This window comes from Embiotoca jacksoni, unplaced genomic scaffold (assembly GCF_022577435.1).
Source record: "Embiotoca jacksoni isolate LCO1_2020_lvr unplaced genomic scaffold, fEmbJac1.0.p SCAF_13, whole genome shotgun sequence".
Classification (NCBI taxonomy): domain Eukaryota; kingdom Metazoa; phylum Chordata; class Actinopteri; family Embiotocidae; genus Embiotoca; species Embiotoca jacksoni.
In genome coordinates this window covers 10,446,268-10,470,184 of record NW_027185263.1, presented here as the reverse complement: position 1 = coordinate 10,470,184, position 23,917 = coordinate 10,446,268, and the positions used below count along the sequence as shown (strand labels likewise).

At 41.1% G+C, this 23,917-nt stretch overlaps 2 protein-coding genes across 4 annotated transcripts; both read left to right on the top strand.

Annotated features, from left to right (window-relative positions):
- The first annotated feature begins 7,665 nt into the window (after window positions 1-7,665).
- LOC138196390 (trichohyalin) lies at window positions 7,666-13,567 on the top strand. 3 transcript variants are annotated; one of them, XM_069146382.1, is made up of 2 exons: window positions 7,666-7,796; window positions 9,926-13,567. In XM_069146382.1, the coding sequence occupies exon 2, from the start codon at window positions 9,955-9,957 to the stop codon at window positions 11,983-11,985; it is 2,031 nt and encodes a 676-aa protein (XP_069002483.1). In that variant the 5' UTR covers window positions 7,666-7,796; window positions 9,926-9,954; the 3' UTR covers window positions 11,986-13,567. The 3 variants fall into 3 exon arrangements, with proteins under 3 accessions (XP_069002483.1, XP_069002481.1, XP_069002482.1); XM_069146380.1 differs by having other exon boundaries at window positions 7,666-7,880; XM_069146381.1 differs by lacking the exon at window positions 7,666-7,796 and adding an exon at window positions 8,572-9,107.
- Window positions 13,568-19,833: 6,266 nt separating this feature from the next.
- Window positions 19,834-21,962, top strand: LOC138195933 (uncharacterized). The gene is made up of 6 exons (XM_069145584.1): window positions 19,834-19,878; window positions 20,039-20,177; window positions 20,318-20,480; window positions 20,628-20,701; window positions 21,554-21,784; window positions 21,901-21,962. The coding sequence occupies exons 1-6, from the start codon at window positions 19,838-19,840 to the stop codon at window positions 21,943-21,945; spliced, it is 693 nt and encodes a 230-aa protein (XP_069001685.1). The 5' UTR covers window positions 19,834-19,837; the 3' UTR covers window positions 21,946-21,962.
- Window positions 21,963-23,917: the final 1,955 nt, after the last annotated feature.

The following is a 23,917-nucleotide window of genomic DNA, read 5'->3' as shown; positions in this document are numbered from 1 at the left end:
CACAGTGATTTTCATTCGTTACCAAATGTAACGTACACCAAGTGTATGTGTTACACAGTGATTAGCCTGTGTTAGCCTGTGTATGCGTCACGCATGATACATCAGTGCGTAGGGATGCATGGCTTTTGAAATTTGGCACATGCATTGTGGAGGTCTGCATGAGCGTGGTTTCTCTGCCATTACAAGTGCAGTCCATGACATCGCCATCTGCGCTCTCTGGTGCAGTGATTACAAATGATGTGGATGCAAGCTATTATTCTAATAAAGTCTCATGCTAGGTTCTACTGTATTACATTAGAGATATTTTGGCTGCAGGCCGAGTGCCTTGTCACGAGGCCTCGCGTTGCCGTGGCTGTGTGTGTGTGTTTTTGTCAGGGCTGAGTTCAATTCACTCTCAATAGTGTGTTTGCTGATGCGTGTGCCTGATGTCTACAGGGGAAAGGGGAAGAGATGGATGGTGAGCGCTGATGTCACACGCTCTGATATGAGACGCCTCATCAACCTCAAATTCATTGCCTGCTTCTGGCCCCCAACACCATCCGTCACTGACGCCACCAGTTTCTCAATGGTTACAATCCACATTTTACAGCTAATATTCGAGGGGTAAATAATTTCTGAGTATCAGACAGTGAGAGAGTAGGACAACAATCACCACAATGCCTACACATTATTCACGTAGAATCCACTTCCCGAAAGGTCCATGGACTCCCACCATAACTCTTTTCATGGGCCTAATAGGTGTTGGGCATTCAGGAGCTGCTCAGAGCTCCATTTATATATTGGCTTATAGATTCAAATATTACTTTTAACACCATAGTCATCAAAGTGGATGTGTTAGCCTGTCATGAATGACTTATGAAGGGAAGGTGAACATTCACGGGGCTGTACAGTGTGAACAGAAAGACATTTCTCTTTGCAGTGCTGGTAAAAAAATTTAAGGGACCGGGGAGGATGGAGGCAACACAAAAACTGGAATTATTTGAGTCTGTATTACTTTTGAGACTTTTTCTTTTACTGTTTGCCACAAACATTTTTATATTTATAATTTTTTTTCGGTCTGTCTCAGTTCTCAGTTCTCAAAAGTGTGTATGCAACGTACTATGATAATATCTCTGTATTCTTGGTCCAGTTTTAACTATCGCACATAACTTTTCCAGCATCTATTGATATGCATTAATACTTAACAAGCAGCTTTGTACAAACTGACCCAACATGGTTCATAATGGCTGCTGTGTCCTCAGTATGTCTGGGCTATTCACATAGCAGATGTAATGTTAATAATAAATATAATTGATTCAACATTTCTCTTTGAATGTGTTTTGCACCTAATAACATTAAAGCTGAAAGACTAGTCTTTAATATGGTGATTAATCAAGATGGCTGCCATTTAATCTTTATTGAAATAAACTGGTGAGTAAATCTGTGGGCTTTTGGTGGACACACAGATTTTAAAATTCTCACTCCGGTCACATTGTTCCATCACATTACCTCGTAAACACAGCAGCTTAACAATAAAAACCAAAAATAACAATGCAACACAACAGCAGTAAACAAGTGTCACCTAGTCGAGCGGATGCTGTTGTGTGACGCCGTGCTGCACCTTCTGACCTGAACAAATATTTGACTCAGACATGAGAATGAGAGCGAGTGATTCAGCTCTGAAAATGTCTTTTTCTACAAAACATAGCCAAAAAAACACCGTCTGTATCCGGATCTGAACACTGACGAAAAGGTTTGATGGACGGATGTAAAAGACGATTCAAAAAATGTTCTTCTCTCAAAAAACACACAACATGCATGTCAGAAATTTGCGTATGTTAATGTAGCTTGCTGCAAATTCTAACTTTTGAAAGGCGTTTATGAAATGAAGACAAACTGTGAAACTGTAAAACTGAAGCTGTAGATTATAGTGTGGGCGCCAGGGTCCTGCACACACCATCAAGTCCCAGCTATGCATTGTGCTGTAGGAACCTTATGGTGCAATTACTTGTCCTTCCCTCCCCTGACAAAGTGGCGTGGGCGGAAAAGCTTCTGTTAATCATGAGCTCTATTTTATCACTTCCAGGTAGAGACCCTTTGCGGCGCAAGGGAGCTGCATTAGCACAGTTGCCGAAAGATCCCCAGCCTGCATTACCATAATTGTGGACAAAATGTCAGCAAAAACCCGGGAATTCATCATTCCCCGTCTCCCCTTGTTTGAAGCATGTCGATTTTTAGCTCCGCCTCACCACCCTGCAGCCCTCCTCAGTCCAATATCAACAGTGAAAAAGAAAAAGTTAATTAAATGGAACAAAAGGCCATCCACATATAGTTATTGCCTCTTGTCTTAGCCGTTTGTACAGGGAACCATCAATGGCAGCATGCCCCAACCTGTTCAAAGGTTCATTTGTCTCTAATGTACATTACAGTAAGAGAGGGGAAGTGTGTTTGTCTCTGTGCATGTGAGTTTGCGAGAGAAAGAGAGCGCATAACAAAGGAAGAAATTGAACTATTACTGTGAGGTGTGTGTGTGTGTTCTCCAGTGTGTGTGTATTCCATTAAATGCAAGCACGGTGTACCAGTGTTAAACTATGTGAGTGGCCAAGCAGGCGGTAGAGTGTGAGTCAGTGCGGGGGTGCGGACATGGAGTGAGGGTAAGGGGCCAACTAATGCTGAGTGGCAGTTGATAATGCCAGACTGTTATATCAGCATCTGCCCTCCGGCTCCATGCTTACCTCTCCGAGCCTGCTGCTGCCATCAAGCATTTCAACAAAGACTCACACACAATAACATGACTGCCTTGCGAGTGCTCTCTGCATTCTGCAGCAAACAGTCCCTCGCAAAAAAATCTAATCAAACAGAGGTTATGTGGTGCCTCGAGCCATCGTAACAAATTACATCTTCATTGAGTGCGTGCATATCTCGTCTGCTAACACAAAACACGTACTTGCACACAGAGACCGAGTCAAACCTCACCTCAAAACTGAAACAAAGCAACATTTTAGTTTCCAGGTAGAGAGTGAATGTTTCTTTTGCCAGACTGTAACCTTGCCAGCATCACTGAGGTTTTTTTTTTTTTTTAATGGTTTTTTGTGTCTTTGATCAACTTAAAACTAAATTTAAAATGAGAAATCAAAGATTTGTTATTTCTGTTGGTCTGCACATTACATCTGTCTGATTGGATAAAAAGTATGAAAATCTAACACTTTTGAACCAGGAGACAAAATAATTGATCAATCATCACATCTACATCTACAGCTAATATCCAATTAACCTTAGAACATCATTCATAATGCAGAGCCCCTGTCTGTAATTACTGAACATACAGTGCAAAAATGAACACACGTTGCAATGCACACATGCAAAGGCAGCACATCCATAAACATGTGTACACACACACACTGGAAATAAAAGCCTTGATGCAGTAAGAAAGGGACCCATATGAGGACTGACAGCTGAATTTAGTGGCACACAAGGCCAGAGCAGGGGCTTGGCAGTGACAAATGAAGTGTATGGAAATGAGCTTGCCTTTAACATTGCGAATCAACTTGTTTCTACATTATCCAGCACATGAACACCAGTAATGACAGTGCAGTGTCTTCCTTTAACTTCCGCACACAACAGGAAAGCTGAACGTCAAAAATATTTATTCGCCCTTGAGCCATAATGTACAAAAATGCCTCATTACGGCAGACCCTGGGAATGACTGTGGAAGTTGTTTTTATCTTATAATAAATTCAGCAGAGAAGAAGTGTGAAAAAACAACAACAGAGGTGAATTCACAAGAGTGGGTAATCAAAGCTTCCCCCTACAACCCAGAGTTGTTTACTTCAGCAAACCTTTGATTCTTATCCTGATGGTTCAGGCAGGACTAGTGAGGTTTAAAACCTTTAGGCAGATTTACGGCAATTCCACAGTGCTACTTTTCAGAAAAGCTGCTGATTTTTTTTTCCTGCCTTGGTATTGATAATGATCTGAATTAGAGCATAACACCTGTCAAATACGAAAAGCTCTTTGCTGGCAGTGCAGTGTCATAGTTGGGGTAACAAATTGTGTGCTTAAATAAAGCGTAACTTATACATGATTCATGGCGATTTAATAAATCGCGAATTGTTATGAATTCCTTTTGGTCACTTTAAATAATTGTGAGTTTAATTGATTAGTTGATGGTTAATTAATCATCAGTCATTAAATGTAAACTCTCAGTTATTTTATACATATGGCACCAAATTTGCTTGAATCCAGGTACACAGAAAAGGCCATGTTAAAACCATGTACCCCCAAAACAGCACTGGGCTGTGAAGTGATTTTGGCAGAGTGGCCAACCTTCCGCGGACGACACTGTGCATGCTGGGCCAGAAAACGTTTCTTTGTCAAACAATCTTCCAAAAAGGAGTGGCTGTTAAGCAGCGTACATATTTTTGCAAGTGTTAGAAACCCCACAAAATTAGTCTTTTTAGTAACAGGAATTAATGCATTTGGTACAGAAACATTTGGAAAGTCTAGAAGAGCTGTATGATTATTTTATTGCATCCCATTCATGTGTGCAGAGAGCCAACAGGAATCTCGGTCGCACATCCTCCCTATGAACCCTGGCTAAGAAGGAAGCTACCGTGCATGCTCTTTGGGACCAAAATTGCGGAAGCTTGAGGAACATCTGGGTACCTCATGAAGGAGACAACTTGAATTAAAATGAATGAGGAGCCATCTTGTAATCCGGTGTCCAGTTCTCCTTAATACATCTATGATTTGACCACACAGCAGTGCCAATTCTCCTAGAAATACAAGAAGGGCACTTGGAAAGTGCAAAGCTCCGCCAAGCCCACAGTCCCCTCTTCTATGATATGCAAATCCGCAACTGCAGCCACTTTATATGTCTTGATATATTTAGAAAACTATTAGAAGGATATCAAATATGCTTGTATAGCTGAAGCCTCACATTTGAGCTCTTTTCCTGATACCAGTTCTCCCCTATGAAACGACTGTCCCCGAGTGCTCTATAATGACTGCTCGCTGCAAGAAGTTTGAGCGAAGATTACTCGTGTCCATGAATGTGGATTGTGACATGCTATACATCCATTTTCTGCAGCTTATCTGCAGTCATGTCGCGGTGGCAGCAGGCTGAGCAAGTTAGCCCGAACATCCCTCTCCCCAGCATTGTTTTCCAACTCCTCCTGAGGGATCCCCAGGCATTCCCAGGCTGGATGAGCCATGTAATCCCTACAGCGTGTTCTGTATCTACCACAAGGGTCCCTACCAGTTTGACGTATTCGGAGAACCTCCAATGGAAGGTGCCAACTAGAGGGATCCTAATCAAATGCCCACACAACTTGAACTGGCCCCTTTTGACAGATGTCGGAGCTCCTTACCCTCTCTCTCAAGTTGAGCCCAGCCACCATGCAGAGGAAACTCATTTCAGCCACTCGTGTCCGTAATCTCATTCTTTCAGTCAGTACCCAAAGCTCATGACATTAGGTGAGGGTCGGAACGTAGATTGTTAAATTGGAAGCTTGGCCTTCCAGTTCCACTCCCTCTTCACCAAAACAGTCCAGTACAATGTTCATTTCACAGCTGATGCTGCACCAATTTGTATGTCAACCTCCCGGATTGTGATGTGGAGTCAATTATATCTCTAGAATGGCCTATGTTTTGTCACTTCTACTTGATTTTAAGTATGTGATTTAGTGGGGCAAATTTCCACTTTTTTCAAATTTTAATGAAGATGATAAACAATTATTGGATCTGCAATGTGATTCAGATACACTCCAAAATTGAGTTGGTTCTTCCTTGACCCATGGTACACCCTTATTCCACCAAGTTTCATGAAAATCCGGTTACACTAGTTTTTCTTGAATCCTGCTGACAAACAGACAAACCAACAAACTGCACCAAAAACAACCTCGTTGGTAATAAATTCAACTGGTAATTGAACCGGCAGTCATGTGTACTTCTACAAGTAGCTGCATGACCCACCGGTCAACACCTCTAGTAATGTCAGAAGACGGAGTCAGATTTATTTATAACCTTAATCTTAAATACTTAGTGTCAGGAAGGTGCACAATTTATGATATATCTCAATTTATAAAAATTTCAGTGGTGCCTTTGAGGCGGGTTTCATAGGCAGTTTATAAGCAGTTCTTTATTAAATGTTGACTGCTGAATTTTCAAAACATGCGAGTCTTTCCATATCAAATATGACTTCATCTCAGTCCAGTCAGTTTTTCAGGGCAGGAAGGTCCCCTTTACACCATTTCCTCGATTGCCACTAATTGAACTTTAACAAGGTATCGGTCCTCGTGTGTATTCTCTTACCAGATAGAGACCCACACGTCTTTGGTAATTCTTAGATAAATCATTGTTAACTCTGCCCCATACATCCCCCCAGGATGTTCTCCTTTTCACACATTCCCAGAATACTAGTGTGTGATTTAGTTGTGTTTATGAATACTGATGACGTATGCTTAAACACATCTGTACATTCTCCTGATTTGTAAACTGACACTTGCTTGATTCTTTTGGTTTCAGCACACTCCATCGACTACACTACCTTTTAACAACAACAAAAGAAATATACCATTTGAAAAATCGTTACCCGACACCCAATATTGCAGCATAGAAATTTGATATAAACTGTTGGATAATGCAGCAACATGTAGGTGTCTTGTCATCTCACTAACATGGAATATGTGGTGTTTCATTTTCAAAGGAGCTCAGTTGAAATGTATCTTCTTATGTATGTAACTGTAGCACAGCTAATTTGACAGTATATAAATTGATGTATGAAGAAACAAGGAGTTAATTAACTAATCACATATACTCGTTGTCACCTAATCATTTTTAAAAAGATAAGCAACAGGAATTCATGGTACATCCTGCATTTATTCATGCATTTAGTCATTACAACTTCCATCAGCATGTGTTTTGCCCTGATTATTCAGTCTCACTGATTTAAGTACAAATGGTCATTGACTGGTGTCCCTGTGGTGTGAAAGAGAGTGCTGATGAGAGGCTACAATAAGAGCACAATGTGCCACTGACGGATGGGGAGCAGCCAGAAATGATGTGAGACAGTGGGTGGAAAATTGTGCAATCCCTGGAAATTGAGCAGAAGCCGAGCAGCAAAGCACGGCTGCTCCCGTGGCCTGTGAGCCATGCAGTCACAGAGGACTGGGGCCACCTCAGACAAAAGCCTGACAACCAGGCTGCAGGAGAAATCGGCCTCTGGAGTGCAAACCACTTTTCTGTCTGAAGCTGCAGATGCAAGTCATTGATTCTTCGGTGCTCGTCACCAAATGACCCTAATTGATAGCCTGAGAACGAGGTCACTCTATATTTTTCCCTCTCCTGAATCTGAAACAAGCCGGAGCACAGGAAGGAAGTAACAAGGGAGGAAGATGCAACACACTAACCTTTAATATGTGAGAAGGAAAAATGGCTGCGAACCAGCTCTTATCTCTACAATTTTCTCTTTTCATTGAGGAAAGTACTATTTCATTCATGCCATTTCCGTTCATTCATCAGCTGGGGCCAGCCTAGACTCACAGTGCCATCTCCACACCAACATTCTTATCAATGGAAGTGACGTCAGCACTGCCTGCAGCTGGGGGGTGGTGGTGGGGGGATCACGTGGTCCAATGAGGGTATATACAATAAAGTTGCGCTGACCGTGGTGCTGAAAACATTCACTCAATTGTACATTAGCACCAGTGCTGCTGCCATACAAACACACCTTACAACTAAATAAAGAAGCGCCAGTTTTCCTTGATGCTGGTCACAGGCTGAAGACAGAGGGGGGAAAAAGACAGAATTTCTCTCAGGTGATCCACTATTCATGAAATAATCTTGGCTTTACCCGTGCGTTGTGAGTTTCACCACTTCCCCACCCCCCAGTGGGATTCCAGGTAAGTGGAACGAAATCTCATTCTGTTTCATTCACAAGCCTCTCGAACCAGACACGTTAGGACATTTTCTTCTTGTTATCTATTGTTCTTTAATAGATTATGCTTTTTTGTCTGTAAAAATTAGTAGTGAGGCTTGTTGTATGCTTATGGAATGGAAGAATTTCTTTCAAAATCGCAACTTTATCGATAGAAGTAATCTATTTGCTGCAAGTGGGCGACTGTTGGCTGCCTGATTGTTAATTAGACGCAAATTATGATTGTTTCTATATATAACAAGTAAAACTGAATACATTTTGTAACTTTAGGTAAATGAGATATATAATTATGACTACGATACAATCGTGTTTTACTTAATTTTTTTTTTTTTTTTTTTTACTAAATCTAAAACACGTTTATAAGAATGAAATAATATATGTAATAATAATTCATATGTGCAGTTTAAAAAAATCTGTGGAATCTGTTATTTCACATTTATTTTGTGGGATGATTTACGAATTTTCTCATGACAATGTGAAGACAATTATGTTTAATCAATATTTCTGTGCAGCTGCCTCTCAGAAGCCCCTGCAAAATTTCGACTGCGATTTTTTAAACGTTAACAAAACAAAACATCGCTTCAAAAATATTTTATTAGGATTTTAAAAAATTGAAGAAGGACAATTTAAACAACCACATTTCAGTTATTCATTTCTAATTAAATTAGAATCTTAACCATTTATGGTGGGGCTAGTTGCCTTCATAGGTTGATTCTTTTCGTTTCCCACCTTCTTTGTCCGGTTTATAAAAATTTAAATAATAAAAATTTGGGCTGTGCTGCCAAAATTTCCGCTTGTCTGCATTCCACCAGTGCTACTGGAGAGAAACATGCTCACACCATATAAGGACAAAGCCGCGTATTCTTACTGACTGCTGCCTTCTTCCATTGTGCAAAAAGACTTTATCCTTTCAAATTTAATATCCACTTCATTTGCAGTTTGGATGGACCGCTCAGGGACCGTAGGGTTAAATAACTCAACCGTGGCCACCGGCTTTACGCATGACTTCCCCGTGCGTGCTGCCTTTATACCAGTGTCCTGGTCACATCGCTTTGACGCATGGAATACCGAAATCACAGCTATTACACAGACAGAGCTCGGATCAAATAGTATTTTCTGTATTTTGTTTTACGAAATAGAGGCTTAAAATGGGAGGTGCGCGCCTTCTGGTTGGAATGGCTTGGAGGAAGAGGTGAGATATTTTTTAATATACAGAAACTGAGACAATTAAAAACCTTGACGTGCATTTATTGTAATACTTTGCTCGGTTAAATCTCATGACCCTCAAAAAATACGCCAGAACATGTATTATTTTCAATCAGCTGATCCGCGCTGACAGGCACGACTTGAGACCAATTTTTTTTTTTTTTCAAATTTTTAGGTTCGAAGCGCAATTTCTTCATGCAAATTATCACCTTCCTCTTAAAAGACAGACAGTTTACGCGGTAAATCGAACGAATCACGACTGGTTTATATGGTCAGATCGGAGCTTCATCTTCATGTTTCCAGGTTCAATGGGGTTATACAGTAATTGTATGAGAAAATTGAATTGATTTATCGTCAAAAACCTTCATGATAATAATTAAAATAATTGCCAGAAGAGAAAAAGAAGCGTGCAACTTTATTAGTTGCATTGAGCATGGCTCGTTGGTCTGCTTTGTCTGATTGCTTTGTTCTCAAACGTTTGTACAATTAAAGAAAAACTGCTTTAGTATGGTGGCTTCATGGCAAAAAGATAACATTAGATACTGGTAATGTAAATTATATTTAAAATTTCTGGCTGGCTCTATGTGCTTGAATCCTTTAGTCAGTGAAATATTTCTTGCCACACATTTTAGACTGGCCTTATCATAAAACAGCTGTATATTAATCACATGATCCAGATGTGCTCATGCAGCCATTGAAATTCCACATAATCGTGATTCCAGAGCAAAAACTACAACAGCTGCTATGTAAATCATTTCTCATGTCTTCTGTTCTTCCCCTCTGCCTCCTCTCCTTCTTCTTCAGGTGCTTAACCTCCCTCCTGCCAGTTCTGCATGGTCATGACCTGTCATCACGCCCCTACCACAGCCCACCTCATCCTATTGGTCCTGCTCATTGTCACTCCACAGCTAGCTGGCACCGCCCCTGCGTGGGGTGAGGGAAGGGAGGGAGGGGTGGAGGGGCGCACCCGGACAGACCATAAAAAGGACAGCCTTGCCCCCTTCCTCTCGCCCCAACCCCAGAGCCCTGACAACGCCTCGCTAGATCCAGGTCGGGGGGGTCAAGATAAGCAATTAGATAAAGTGACGGACCCTGCGCAGGTGCTCGCCGTTCTTTTGGAGGCCTTGGACCACCCGGGGGACAGCGAAATCCGGGTGAGCAGTAACAGAGACTGGGATGAGGATCAGAGTCAGGAGCTGCCCTCCACTGAAGGCTTGGAAGGTGGTGAGATAAGGAGAACAGAGCTGACAGAGGGAGAGAGGGGGGTGGAGGAGGAGAAGGAGGAGCGAGGGGCTGATAAGGCTATTGAACAACTAATTGTAGGCCATTTGACAGCTGCTCAGGGGGTTGACTTGAAGGAAAGGGAGGAGGAAGAGGAGGAGGAGGAGGATAAAAGCAAAAGGTCAGAGGAGGATCAAGGCTGGTTTGTAAAGGATGTCGGACATGATAGTGTTGGTGAGGAGGGAGGGAAAGAGGAAGTAGATGGGCAGGAGGAGGGAAATGATTTAGAAAGTTTCTTAGACACAGCCAGACCAGGTTCCACCTCACAGGGAGATGATCTCCTGCAACGCAAAATAAGAGGCTACTTCCAAAACATTGACTTGGGTCTCCAAGATAATGAGATCCTGCCTCCTCTGAAGGGCTACAAGGCATACAACACTCAGCTGGCACGAGCTGGAAAGAAGCAGCACTGGCAGGAGAACCAGTCTCGCAACAGACCTGTCAAGGGGGGCAACTTCATGGACGACTTTGAGGATGAAGGAGAGGAGCTGGAGGAGGAGGTTGAGGAAGAAGAGGAGAGCCTCTCCCATATGGAAGAGGAGGCGAGGGCACGTGCAGAGAAACAGGAGGTGCTCCGGCAGCAGGAGGAGGCGGAGCGAGCCAGAGAGGAAGAGCAGAGGCTGGCAGACATCGCCTCTGACATGCTGCTGCAGTACATGGGGAGGAAGCAGCAGTCTTTCATGAAACCCCGGCAGAAAAGCAGCATGGGGGCCGCTGGCAACACGGCCGAGGACAAGCGCTCAGAGGAGGTCCTCCCCGATGAAGACGACCTGGACCAGCAAATGATTGACAGGCTGATTGAGATCAGCAGCAAGCTGCATCTGCCTGCTGATGACGTGATTGAGATTATTAGTGATGTGGAAGAGAAGAAGAAGAAAAGGAAAGAGTTGCAACAGCAGCCAACCAACAGCAACCCTGTTGCCCCACGCTTCAGGCCTCTGGTACCTCCTCCTCTGGCTGGTCCGCCTATTTACCACTACACAGCCTCAAAAAACCCCAAGAAAGCTCCTTATAAGTACAACAAGTCCAACAAGAAATGGCACAAGGACAAAGTCAAGTCATACAAGCAGGACTACTGGTATAAGCCTCAGAAGCAGCTTGACTATTGGTATAAACCCCAGAAGCAGTTTTTAGCCTTTCCCTCCTATCCGTACTACCAAAAGCCATATCGAGCATACTACCCTGTTTATTTCCCATATCCCAAACCACAATATTATGGCAAGCCCTCCCCCCCCAGAGACCAGCCCTTCGGCCCCCAGGAACTTGACCTCCAGGCCCCAAGGCGCAGGCACAGGGCCGGGGGTAAGAACCGTGGTAAGGGCTGGAGGCAGCAGCCGCCAATACGCCTGCCTCTCACCCCTTATATCTCTAACTATATCCTCCCTCACCCACGGACCTACCAACCCTTACCCCCTCCCAAACCAATAACCACCCCCAGGAGAGGCAGGCGACCCCCGTACTACTATCCACAAATCACACCGGGAGATGACTATGAGGAAGACGGGCTGGTGCCTCAGCTGGACAGTGAGGAGGAACTGGAAAACTTTATTGAGAGGATCTACATGAAGCGCAGAATGTATTGAGAGACTTTTTTGGACACTGTCAGATCAGAGCAACTGACGGAGGTGGGATAGATATACAGTAGCTGGAGAAAAGCTCAGACAGAAGTGAGGGAAAAAAAGACCCGGAAGAGGTGTGTTTTGAGGCTGATGGAAATTTAAGGTTCGAGAAGTAAAAAGTTAGATTTCGGTTGTTTTAATCACTGTATCTTTTGTTGATTTTCTCAGTCAGGGAGACGATGAAGAGGTCCCAGTTGTTGAAGCTCCCTGTAACCATGTTCAGCCTCTTGCTCAGTTTACATTTTGAAACAGAACATACCATGGTGTATGTCTGCCTCCATTCAGGTCAATCTCTGATACTCTTGCATATTTCAGAGATTTATAGAGGACACACACAAACACACATAGGAACACACACACAGTCACGCATATACATCAACACACTTACATAGAATCACATTTTTGACACATTCACACGCAGATGTGCCCATTGTATGAGAATCATGTTTACAACACCACTTTGTATCTTTTGTTTTATATTCTGTATGTCATGATACAAGACTAAAGTAGTTCAATGACTTCTTAGCTATACAAATATAAAAAAAACTGAACACTGCTGTTGTCAAATGTTGACAGTATATTTTTGTTGTATTTGATGTGTGTAGTGGCCTTTTGTTATTCCCGATTGGATCAACTTTAAACAGCTGCAATTTGCAAAGGTGCCAAATACACACACTTCAGTTTTTCGAACTCAAGATTCAGATTTTTGCCTTACAAGCGCCATGTTTCTATAAGGGAAACATCATACTGCATAATTCTATCATCACAGACGGTCCCAATGTAGAAACCCTGTGGACTCCAAAAGCACAAACTTAAACACTAAACACTTCCAACCTGGTGGACTAAGGGTTTTCAATCATTCCGGGATCTAGAAGTTATTGTGTCAACGTATTTATGGCAGATCCACCATATGATATCACCACCACCACACAGTACTCCTTGACTTTGAAGGAGTACTTCATCTTTTTCTTATATTCTCATGGTTCATCACGAGTCACTTCTTTCTCTTGTTTTTCATTTATCATTTTTCATTATCTCTACTTTCTTTCCAAAAGAGAACAATATATATATATATACTTGAAATCACACCATCTTTTCTGCAGCCTTTTAAAATCGATTTCCACCAAGAGGCTACAAACATTTTGTTCATTTTCAGAAGAAATTCATTGAGAAGTTTCAGGCCGGGGAGTCAGGGATTGTGCTTAAACCGTTAAATGCACGTCTTTTCTTACTTGCATCTTAAAAAATGAACAAAAAAAAAGAACAAAAAAAAGAGAAAAAATAAAACAGTATGGAGAATTCAAAATGGTTGTTTTCTCTGAATAAACTGTGAACATAAAAAAAAAAGAAAACTCAAAGGAAGAGGGCCACTGTGTCCACAGTGAAGCCATCTGTCTTGTAAAAGGAGAGTGTTGTTGTTGATGTCACCTTTAGCATTGTAAGATGTACAGTGTGAAATAAATATGCCCGTGCAATGTGTAAATAACAGCATGATGATTACTAGTTTTGCTATATGATAAAAAATAAAAGCAATTATTTTATTAAAGTTCAGTTTTTTAATGGCTTTTTGGAGAGTGCTATGTTGTATCTGTGCAGCAGCAAATATAGCAAGAACACTTGGTTCTTGAGGAACAAAACAAACCCAAATGCACAAAAGAGCGAGACAATAGTGAAAGCACGACTCATATATGTCACAGTCACATCAATATGGAGACAAGTAAAGAAAAAAAAAACCTATAGAGGGAGTTTATTATATTCCCGAACAATCAAAATAAAGACAAAATAGAGAGCAAGAGTGGGAATGAAAAGGGGAGGAATAACTGAAGAATGGAAAAATTCAGAAGGAGGGAGAGAAATGGTAACTGCAGTGATTGATGAGTCACATGATTGGTGGATGAGTCATCCATCTGTACACTTTACTGCGCAGGACCACACAGTCACTCACATATACACACACACAGGCGCGCACACACCGAATACACATTCTCTTTGAGCTGTATAGTAATTTAGCTGCTGGCATTCAAGATAAAGATTGAGTCATGTTCGCTCCTTGCTCGAGCCTGCCAGTCGGCCGGCAGAAAAGGTGTTTGGTAGATAGGTTTTGCCATATCTTGTTTCCACACTTCCCCCTCACTCTCACATCACACAGGCAATATGCCCATCTGCTATAATTCCTTCAAGTGCTTCTCGTAACCGCTTGTTTGGCATCAAAACAAACTTTACGTGCACCCTCAGTAGTACAAACACTGACAGTGATTAGCAGGCTGTCAATATGGTTTAATCACATGTTATCTCGTCTGCTTGCTCCTCCATTGATTTGAATGACACCTTTTCTTGGACTCTTGAGTGATTTTTTTTTTGGACACTGTGTTTTGAATTCAGATATTCAGTAACAGCTTGTAAACTTTAAATTATTGAAGGCATTTGCCCTGTTAAAACAACAACAAGGCTGGGTACTGGCCTTCAGCCAGATGGGCCAGTGGGACAAAGACAAAGATCCGACCAGGGTCAACAGGACGACAATGTCAGTTGGCAACTCAGTAAGTGACTCTGTCTGCATATACAGTTCATACAGCAATGAAAAAACAGGACCTATGCTGTGCTTGTATTGTTGGTCAGAAAAGGCAAAAGAATAGTTTTATAGATATGTGTGGGTAGCTGAGGCGATCATCTGGTAGTTATCTTAGCAAAATAGTGAAATAATGAGTAATTATTTGATATCTTCTTAAAAATATTACAAATTGAAGACTGTTTACAGGATTTAGGAGTACAAATGCATTCTTGGCAAAAGCTGTGCAGAGTCAGACTTTATGCCTCGAGTCACTTGACTTCATAGCATAATACACCAGAATCTGTGAACTGTTGGTCAAGTTGCATGTCAAATTTAATTTAATTAAATAAATGTTATCTATTTAAATCACTAACTAATTTAATTAAATGTGAATTTACTCATTTGAATTGAACTTTATTAAGTTATTTTAACTTGTTTACTTGCTTCTTATTTGTTTTAATTGATCTTATCCAGCCTTTTCCCCTTTAACGTACGTGTTGAATACATTCAGTGACACTAAGCGGTCACCCGTCAACCAATCACTATGGACATCTATGCTGACTCAATGCAGTGGACTGGTTTGGAGTACTTTGTCTCTCCATGTTAATAAAAGAATCCAGAGTGAAAAAGATCACTTCAAAGTGTCAGTTGGGCATTTCTAAAATCATTTTAGTTAATATGAATCCCTGTTAAACTTTGGAATAAAAGACTACATTACAACAATATGTTGAAAGGTTGCTAAGCTTTTCTGTGCTTTAAGGCCACTCAGATATTTCAACAAAAACAACATTTATTTGACCTGACAAAGGCAGATATCGTCTCAGTGATTGTTCTCTATGTTCCCATTATTTTACACTAATGTAACAAAAACTGTGGGTTGGTGATTTATTGATGCTAGATGTACAGACTTACACACCCCTGAGCTTCATTCAATTTCATTTTTCTTCCTCAAACAAAAGGATTGACTGGATTGTCACATGATGTTTTGGCTAAGCAGGTCTGGTCTGATAATACATGCTGAAGAGACTCACACACTGTAGTTTATGAAAAGGAAGCTTTTATAAAGTCCTCACTCACACCTTGTTGTAGAGCTGTGAACAAAAGAGCAGAGCAGTGTTGAGATGCTTTACATCCCCCAGCATCCACATTTCGGTGACATACTACACAATTGAGACTTAAAATTCTCTAGCATAATAGCACAATTGTGTGTCAAGCTTTAGATCATATTACGTCCTCATAGTAATCATTTATATTTTGCCCGGTGGGTGTGCTATACTTAAAATGCAATTACAATTTTTCAAAAGATCCCAACTCACAGGGATGCGAATTTTGGTATACATCCAGCTCCCCGCACAGATGAGTCTGACAGCATAACAATTCATCAGTAATGGCCCCAAGAAGCCTGTGTAGGCAAAAATGTGAGCAAAAATGTCAGCCATTAGTCATATGAATACTGAATACCCTTCAAAATATGATTAAATAATGATCATGAAATTTCCAGAGCAGTGGCACTTTGATTCAACCTTTAACTTTAAATGTCAGCACAACACCAGCGAAACAGAATTTACGATGCATATCAATGTATGTAAAGTTTAGAGTTTACACCGCAGATGTTCACACACTGAAAGTGCAAAATGACTAACGCTGGTTCTCCAAGAGTTGGTGCAGTAGATGTGTTTGTAACATCAACACGAACACGACATGAAATGGACCCAATCACCTCTGCAAACACAGATACAAAAATGGGTCATATTAGGTTGCATGGCAACTAACAGTATCTTGTTTGTTCTGTTCAGCAAGTGGTGTATTTGTGTGCCCTGTTTTGATGGTTGTTCCTCTTTCCTTATTTCTACTCCTTCTGACACGGTGTTGGTTTCCTGTTATTCTGGACTTCCTCGAAAAATGAAATTTTGAGATGATTCTGATTACACTGAAATTAAAGCTGCAGATGGCCATCATACCCATGCTGGTTGGATACAACATTCACTGCTCTTCTCTTTCTCTCCATTTTGCTTGTTCTCTGTACATTAATGTGCCTATGAACCTATTTGAACACATGATGATTAGAGCTTGTTGGAGGTCTTTTAGCGGCCTCATCTTGCTTTGAAAAACTAACATGAAACTGCTGATTTCCACACCTGTTTTGGAACTGAGATATGCAGCTAATGGGCATTTAACCTGAAACATGACCCATCTTTGCTGCAGTGTTTATAGCTGTGATTAAAATGAGTGCTGAGTTAAAGACCACCACGGCACGACAGGATCCTTCTTCTGACCCAGTGAACTCTACAGTCACACCAAAGCATGTTATACTTCCGTCAGTCCACCACGGTATCCATGTCAGTGTCACTTACCTCACTTAAGTATGCGTGAAAAGTACACGTATGTATGACGAGCCCGTTCTCATTCCCAAAAAAATGTGAAACTTGTGATGGTGAACCAGGGAAATATCACAGTAATGTTGCAAAGTTGTTGAATTAAATAGTTTGTCTTGAATTTTGATTCTCATGCTCCAAATGTGTGCAGTTTGATTTAGTTGATTAACCTGTTCATTACAGTTTGACATTTGGTAAGAATTTCACTTGCATTGACAGTGGAGACAAACAAATTTGCTAAAAAAAAAAAAAGGTATAGCATGACTATGGGAAAATAAATATTGATTGTATAATCAAATGACTTAAAATAGAACCGAACCTGGATACACCTCTGAGGATGCGTATTTACCCAACAAATTGTATGACTTACATTTGGATCTGACTCCAGGTTGTTTATGTTCTTGATACATAAATGACAACAGACAGACGGAATATCTTCTTTAAATTTCTATAAAAGCTGCTCAGAGAGTCAAGATGCTAGAATGTTTCCGTACAGCGTAACTCTTTTCAAATTAAATCTGAATGCCGTCACTGAGACTGACTCCTCCCCATCTTTGTTGACTTGCCTGTTGAACTACCATTGTTGGACATAATATGACCCATCAACCATGCTTTCACCAGCCATTAGGACAAAAGAGGCAGAGCTGCCAAGGCCTCTCCCATGACACTGGTTCCTTTGTTTATGATCTCTCCAACCCTTGTCTTTTTTGCTCACTCCTTTCATCTCTTCTTCGCCGGTCTTTGTCCTGATCTCTACCATCATTCCCATCTTCTCTCTTTTTTCCTTCAATTATCCATGCCCCCTCCCCTCACCCCCACTCCTCCCTAATGCTACCTAACATCCAATCTTCCTCTCCTTTTCTTCTTTATCCTGTCTCTATTTCTTGTTTTGTATGCAGGCCCCAAGGGAGAGAAATGGGTGAAAAGCACTCTCTGCACCACTGTCACAAAAGACTGGTGACTCATCTCCACTTATGTTCCTCTCTCCCTCCTCCCACAAAAACACACACACACACACACACACACACACACACACACACACACACACACACATATATATACAGGAAAAACACTCAAATTACCTGCCGTGCACTTACAGGAAGACACGTACAGACGCACACACGTCAGCAACTGCGCTGCGTGGTCCAGAAGAAACACACAATGTAGAGACACAGGCATGCATACATGCATGCACACACACACACACACACACACACACACACACACACACACACACACACACACACACACACATTCCACAGCTCTTTAAAACAATCCTGAAAGTAAAACCCAAGTCACATCATGTAGTTAGTGTGGTTTAAAATCAGAGTCATTGATGTGTGCTGCCTATCATATCTTCGGGGATTATATTAAGTTTATAAAGGCAAACTCAGGTCAATGAAGATGTTAACCCACAGCAACAGAAGGATAAACGGAGAGCTGCTCATGCAAGAGATGCTCTGGGACTGGCAGAGACAAAGGGAAATAACTGGTGGATAAAATGGACAAAAGAGAGAAAGACAGAAATTCCCAGGGTTAGTAATGTGTTTTTTGTCTCATGGAGCCAGCGTCAGTTTAGAAGCCTGTAAGGAAATCCTCTTCCTCCATCTGCTGGTGGAATGAGTGACTTACAATGCAGTTACAGTGCTGCTGTGTACAAGATGGCAGTCCTGAATGAACACTACAGAATGAATGATTATCTTTATATCCCTCACTCTCAATCCATCTGCCAGCCCATCCATCCATCTATCTGTCCATCTGTCCCTAAATCCATCTGTCCATCGGCCTTTCCCTGTGGAAGAAGTATTCAGATTCTTTACGTATGCAAAAGTGACAATACAGCAATGGAAAAATACTCCAATGCAAGTACTCTACGTGCACATTAACCATCAGGATGGTCCTTTTGAAATAGTAAGATACATCTAAATATTGTAGGTGGTGATTTTGAGAACTGGATCGGACATATTAGGAACTTTACCTTACAGTTGACATTAAGCTAATTATGGGTTTTGTATATGGGATCTAATAATAGTAGCTGCAAAGGAACTAGTTTGCAGATTCATTTTCTGGGGTTTAAAACTACATGTACACTACTACATTTCCCTCTAAAATGTAATAAAGTCTAAGTATAAAGTGTAGTGAAATGGAAACATGGATTCATGTAGAGTAAAAATACCATAAAACAGTGCAGTATTTAAGTTTCTTTCTAGCACTACCTCGCAACCTGCCTGCCACAACGTTGATGGTTTTCATTACAAGTCTAATTTGACATGTTCAGATTACTTGTTTGTGTCCACTGACCCAAAGATATGAATATCTTTTATCAATTATTAACATACAAAACAGAGAAGGTTTGGAAAGACAGTGATCAGATGCTCAATGATTTATTCATTGACGTCCTCTGAAGTGACATTTCTGAATGTCCGAATATACATTTTGATGGTTGTTATAAGTCTTGGTACAACTGACTGTATAACTCTGATACAAGACAAATCTCATACTGGTCAAATCTCATAATGATGAAGTGGGAGCTATGCATACAATCAGAAACTTTCTGGCCTCTCAATTTAGAGAATTTATATTCAGCATCAGTTTTCTGAGCAGGCTTACTAATATGTCAAAGCAGACTCCACACACAACACAACACAGACATCAGAGCCCTCACCTGATTACTCTTTACAGAAACCTGCTTGTGAGCTATTCAGACACATCAAATATTGAAAGCTTGGAGTTTCCGTTTCACTCACAGCGAGGGAGAGAAGAGAGCAGAGAGGCAGACCTAGGGGGGGAGACAGACGGGCGAGAGGAAAGAGGGGGAAAAGTTAAAGAACGGCGGGATTAAGAGAAAACTAAACATCAGGCACCCTGGGAGGGAGACATATGAGCAGGGATGGAGGGAGAGAGGGAGGAACAGGAAGAGAGCAGCGACAGGTAAGGCCAGGGGGGAATGAATGTTTACGACTAATGAGGTGCTTGTCTTATGTGTAACAGTAGAGGCTGAGCTGGTGTATGCAGCTGATCAGCTGATGATTGATTGGCTGGGAGGGCACGTTTTTTTTTAAAATTCTGCTGCTTTTCTCTCAAACCTCAGTGGGACGACTCGTACCCAGGCTGAAACACTGACTCAGAGCTGCAGTGAGGAGAACGCAGAATCCCAAAACCAACAAGAAGCACAGGAGGAGGACCAGGCTGACAGTGGAGCCTGTGATGAAGAGTTAGAACCCAGCCAGGTCAGATTTGACAAAACCAGCACTGCTGATATAATTTATATATGGATCAAAGGTAATGTAACTAAAATAAAACAGTAATGGGAGAAAAATGCTTGTTTTTTTTCTCTTGGTGTGTTGCTTGCTTTGTGTGATTGATGAAGGTTGAAGAGGATCAGCATATCAGTGGTGAAGAGACGTTACTACAGGAGACTTTGATAGCCACAGACACACAGGACGATGCTGCCTGCCTCCTATTGTGCCCCCGGCCAACAGAGGAACAGGTGACCCCTCCTTTGGTGTCATCTCATCCCTCCAACACACAGAGTAAGTGTCACACACAAAGCTGACTGACGTATGGTGACTTTCAGTAATTCATAACACGCACTTGCTCACATAAGGGTTTTTAACTTTAAAATAATGTTGTTTTAGTTGATGTTGGAGCAGCACTTTTGACAGTTTGTGTCTTCACAGATCGCCCATCTGAACCCTGCTGGTATTGCTTGAGGTCTCTTGACTTCGAGTACCGTCCTGAAGCTCCCAAACAGGTTGTTACTTTTATGACTGAACACAGTGCAGAGAAAATACACTGAAAAGGGAAACAGCTGCCACACTAATTTCTCTTACTCACAAACACAAACTGAATGAATAACCTCTTTAACTTCTACGTGCAGTGAAAGAAGTGTAAATAAATGTGACTATTTGATTGACATATATTGGCTCACACGGTAATAATCATCCTGATCTTGCAAGGAATTCATACGCTCTTGATGAAAATGAAAAAAGGCAGGATGGTCTGTCACTTGTATTAAATGTACAACAAGAAGCACTTAAACAAAATTTTTGTATGGAAAAAACTTAACATATTCTAGAGATGTTTTATGCACACATTTATATATTGCCGCAACTCAAAGGTGCACAAGACATTTGAGCAAGTTTCTTTCAAAGCTTTGCCAGCGAGAGCAACTGCTGTCCAGTTAAATTTGTCTTTTCTTTTGCATCTTCTATCAAAGGTAACTTTCCAAGTAGGACACAAGACATTAACTGCAAAAAGAGAAATCTGACTCCCTCAGCTGAGATGCTGAATATCAACACTGAGACTGAATTACAATAATGAGTCTGAGAGTTCACGGGATTGTGCTTTATACAATCCATATAACTTAGTTTTCTCTGACTGTAAGGCAAGCTGTTAGGACTCGAGTATATCCCTGTAAAATCAGCACCGTTCACTCGTTCAGCGTTTGAGGAACAGCCGCGGGATTATTCATCACTAGAAGTTCTTTCTTTGCTGTTGACTCAAATTCATATGGCAAAGCTGAGCAGTAAGATACACTGCTCAACACTATATGTGGGGGATCCTGTTTTTATAATAACACAGCTCTCTCCTGTCACTGTGACAGGAAGACTCGGATCCTTTGTCACCACCGCCCTCTAGTGGCCAGAAATTGAGCTACCAGACAGACCCTCGACCTCACTTTGGCGTCGCTTGGTCCTCCCACTCCACATGTCGCCCTCTGTGGGGCAGCGAGGGGCCCTGCTGGGGCCAAAGAAAGCAGGAGGGGCCCGATCAGACTGACAACTGTCCTCACTGCCATCTGGGGTTGCCCCCGGACACACTGCGCTGGCATGAGGTTGGCACAAACACTTGTAAACACACACAGACATAAATAGAGACACTCCACATACCACAGTTGATGTCACTCTATTTACTAGAGAGCCTCTGACTGTTTTCTTTCTCTCTGCACAGGCAAAGTGTCTGCTGTTTGAAGGGCTGAGGAACTCTAACAAATAAAAGGAGAAAAATATTGCTCGTAATTAAAAAAAAAAAAAAAAAAAAAAAGTAAATCTACCATCTACTGTCTGTATTAGGAAATTTGCAGGAAATTCTATAGCGTCTTAACATTTTGTGCAATAGCCTATTTGTGCTAGTAAATAACTGTTTACTATGAAGCTTTGTCGTTTTCATTGTGTGTAGGATTTAGTGGCATCTAGTGGTAAGGTTGCAGATTGAATACCCCTCGCCTCGCCGTCCCCTTCAAGCATCTGAGTGTAGAAACTCAGGTGGCTGCAAAACTAGTGAAAGTATGGAGCTAATTTCCCGCCAAAACCTAAAAAATAAATGTATGTTTTACAAAGGCTCTATGATTCACTAATAAACAATATGGTTTGCAAACACAAAATACCATTAACAAACTAATGCATTTTATTTTGCAAATTTGAAACATACCTTTCAAAAAAATACACAACATATTTATAATTCATCATGCTTTAGAAACAAATACAGCATGTCTCAACTGTACACAAAAATATGACCAACACAAAAAAATTTAAAAAATCATGTTTCCATCGATATTGTGCTGATGATTTTCTCAATAATGTCTGGAGTCTTTGCCCTCCAGGTCTGCAGGTGGCACAATGAGTCAGGTTAAAGTACGCTAAAAAGTGAATCCCATCACAAATGACTTTTAAACAGCCTAGTATGCAAAATATATAGAAGGAAGTATCATAATATCTGTGAACAGCCCAGGTACTCTAGACTGACAAATGCCTTTATAAATCCATTATTTACACCCGCTTTATCCTGAACGGGGTCACGGGGGGCTAAAGCCTATCCCAGCTCACTTTGGGTGAAGGCAGGGTGCACACAGGTCACCAGTCTATCACAGGGCCAACATGTAGAGACAGACAAACAAAGCCCATTCATGCTCACACCTAAGGGCAATGTGTAGAACCACCAATTAACCTGAGGTGCATGTCTTTGGACGCTGGGAGGAAGCCGCAGTACCCGGAGAGAACCCATGCAGGCACAGGGAGAACATGCAAACTCAGCACAGAAAGGCCCAGGCATGGATTTGAACCCGGAACCTTTTCGCTGTGAAGCAAATTTTTCATTACTTAATGTTCAACAGTCATGGATTGGCTACCCTTTCTGTCTTGACTTTAAGTCTTGTTTTTCATGTTCAGATTATTTGGTTATAACACATTTCTACAGTGCTTTTAATTTGCAATTAATCGCTTTATTATTGTAATAAATTATGTAAAAATGCTTTATAAATCAGCAAGCAGCCATTTGGGTTTGTTAGGTGTTGACAAATCTCAGAGTCAGATTACCTTTTCTGCTTTAACATTGATAATCCTAAAAATAAATACTCGATTACTGCAGTTATACACATTTATGAACTGATGACTGTTGAAAAGCAGCTCTTTATCTTAATGGGGTTTTCCCTCTGGTTTCTTGGTTTTCTAAATTTCATTCTACTTACCCATGATTTTATTTCTTTTTAATTACTTTCTCTATATTTTGTCACTTCATTTCAGTCAGTTTGTTTTTTAAGTAATAGTTCATTACAGGAAATACACTAGTTAGACATGGGTGGCATAATCTGTAAAGCGGCAGCTGGGGAGTGGGGTTGCAACACAAATAAATAAGAAGACACATTTTTTTCCACAAAGATGTGGTCAAACAACTATTCAAGGTGGTAAACAAAAAGTTAGCAGCTTGACTTATAACTGTTCTATAAAGCCAGTAAACTGCTAATTTATTATGAATAAAACAATAAGTTACGACTTATAAAACCTTTAATAAAGGATTCCGATTGAGAAAGTGGTGCTGATTGTTTTTATGTTCTGTTTTCAAACCAGCTTGCATTTTTGAAGCATCCTATTTAGGAAAAAATAATTTTCAGTTGACTTCAATGGAGAACTGAACTGAGAATTGAGTCCTTTTGGTGTCACAATAGAACCTGAACATTCTGTGACAGGTT

Coding starts and splice junctions, on each gene's coding strand:
- LOC138196390 (XM_069146382.1), top strand. CDS start 9,955: ATGGTCATGACCTGTCATCACGCCCCTACCACAGCCCACCTCATCCTA.
- LOC138195933 (XM_069145584.1), top strand. CDS start 19,838: ATGGAGGGAGAGAGGGAGGAACAGGAAGAGAGCAGCGACAG. Junction 20,178..20,317: donor AAGAGTTAGAACCCAGCCAG/GTCAGATTTGAC, acceptor TGATTGATGAAG/GTTGAAGAGGATCAGCATAT. Junction 20,481..20,627: donor TCATCCCTCCAACACACAGA/GTAAGTGTCACA, acceptor GTGTCTTCACAG/ATCGCCCATCTGAACCCTGC.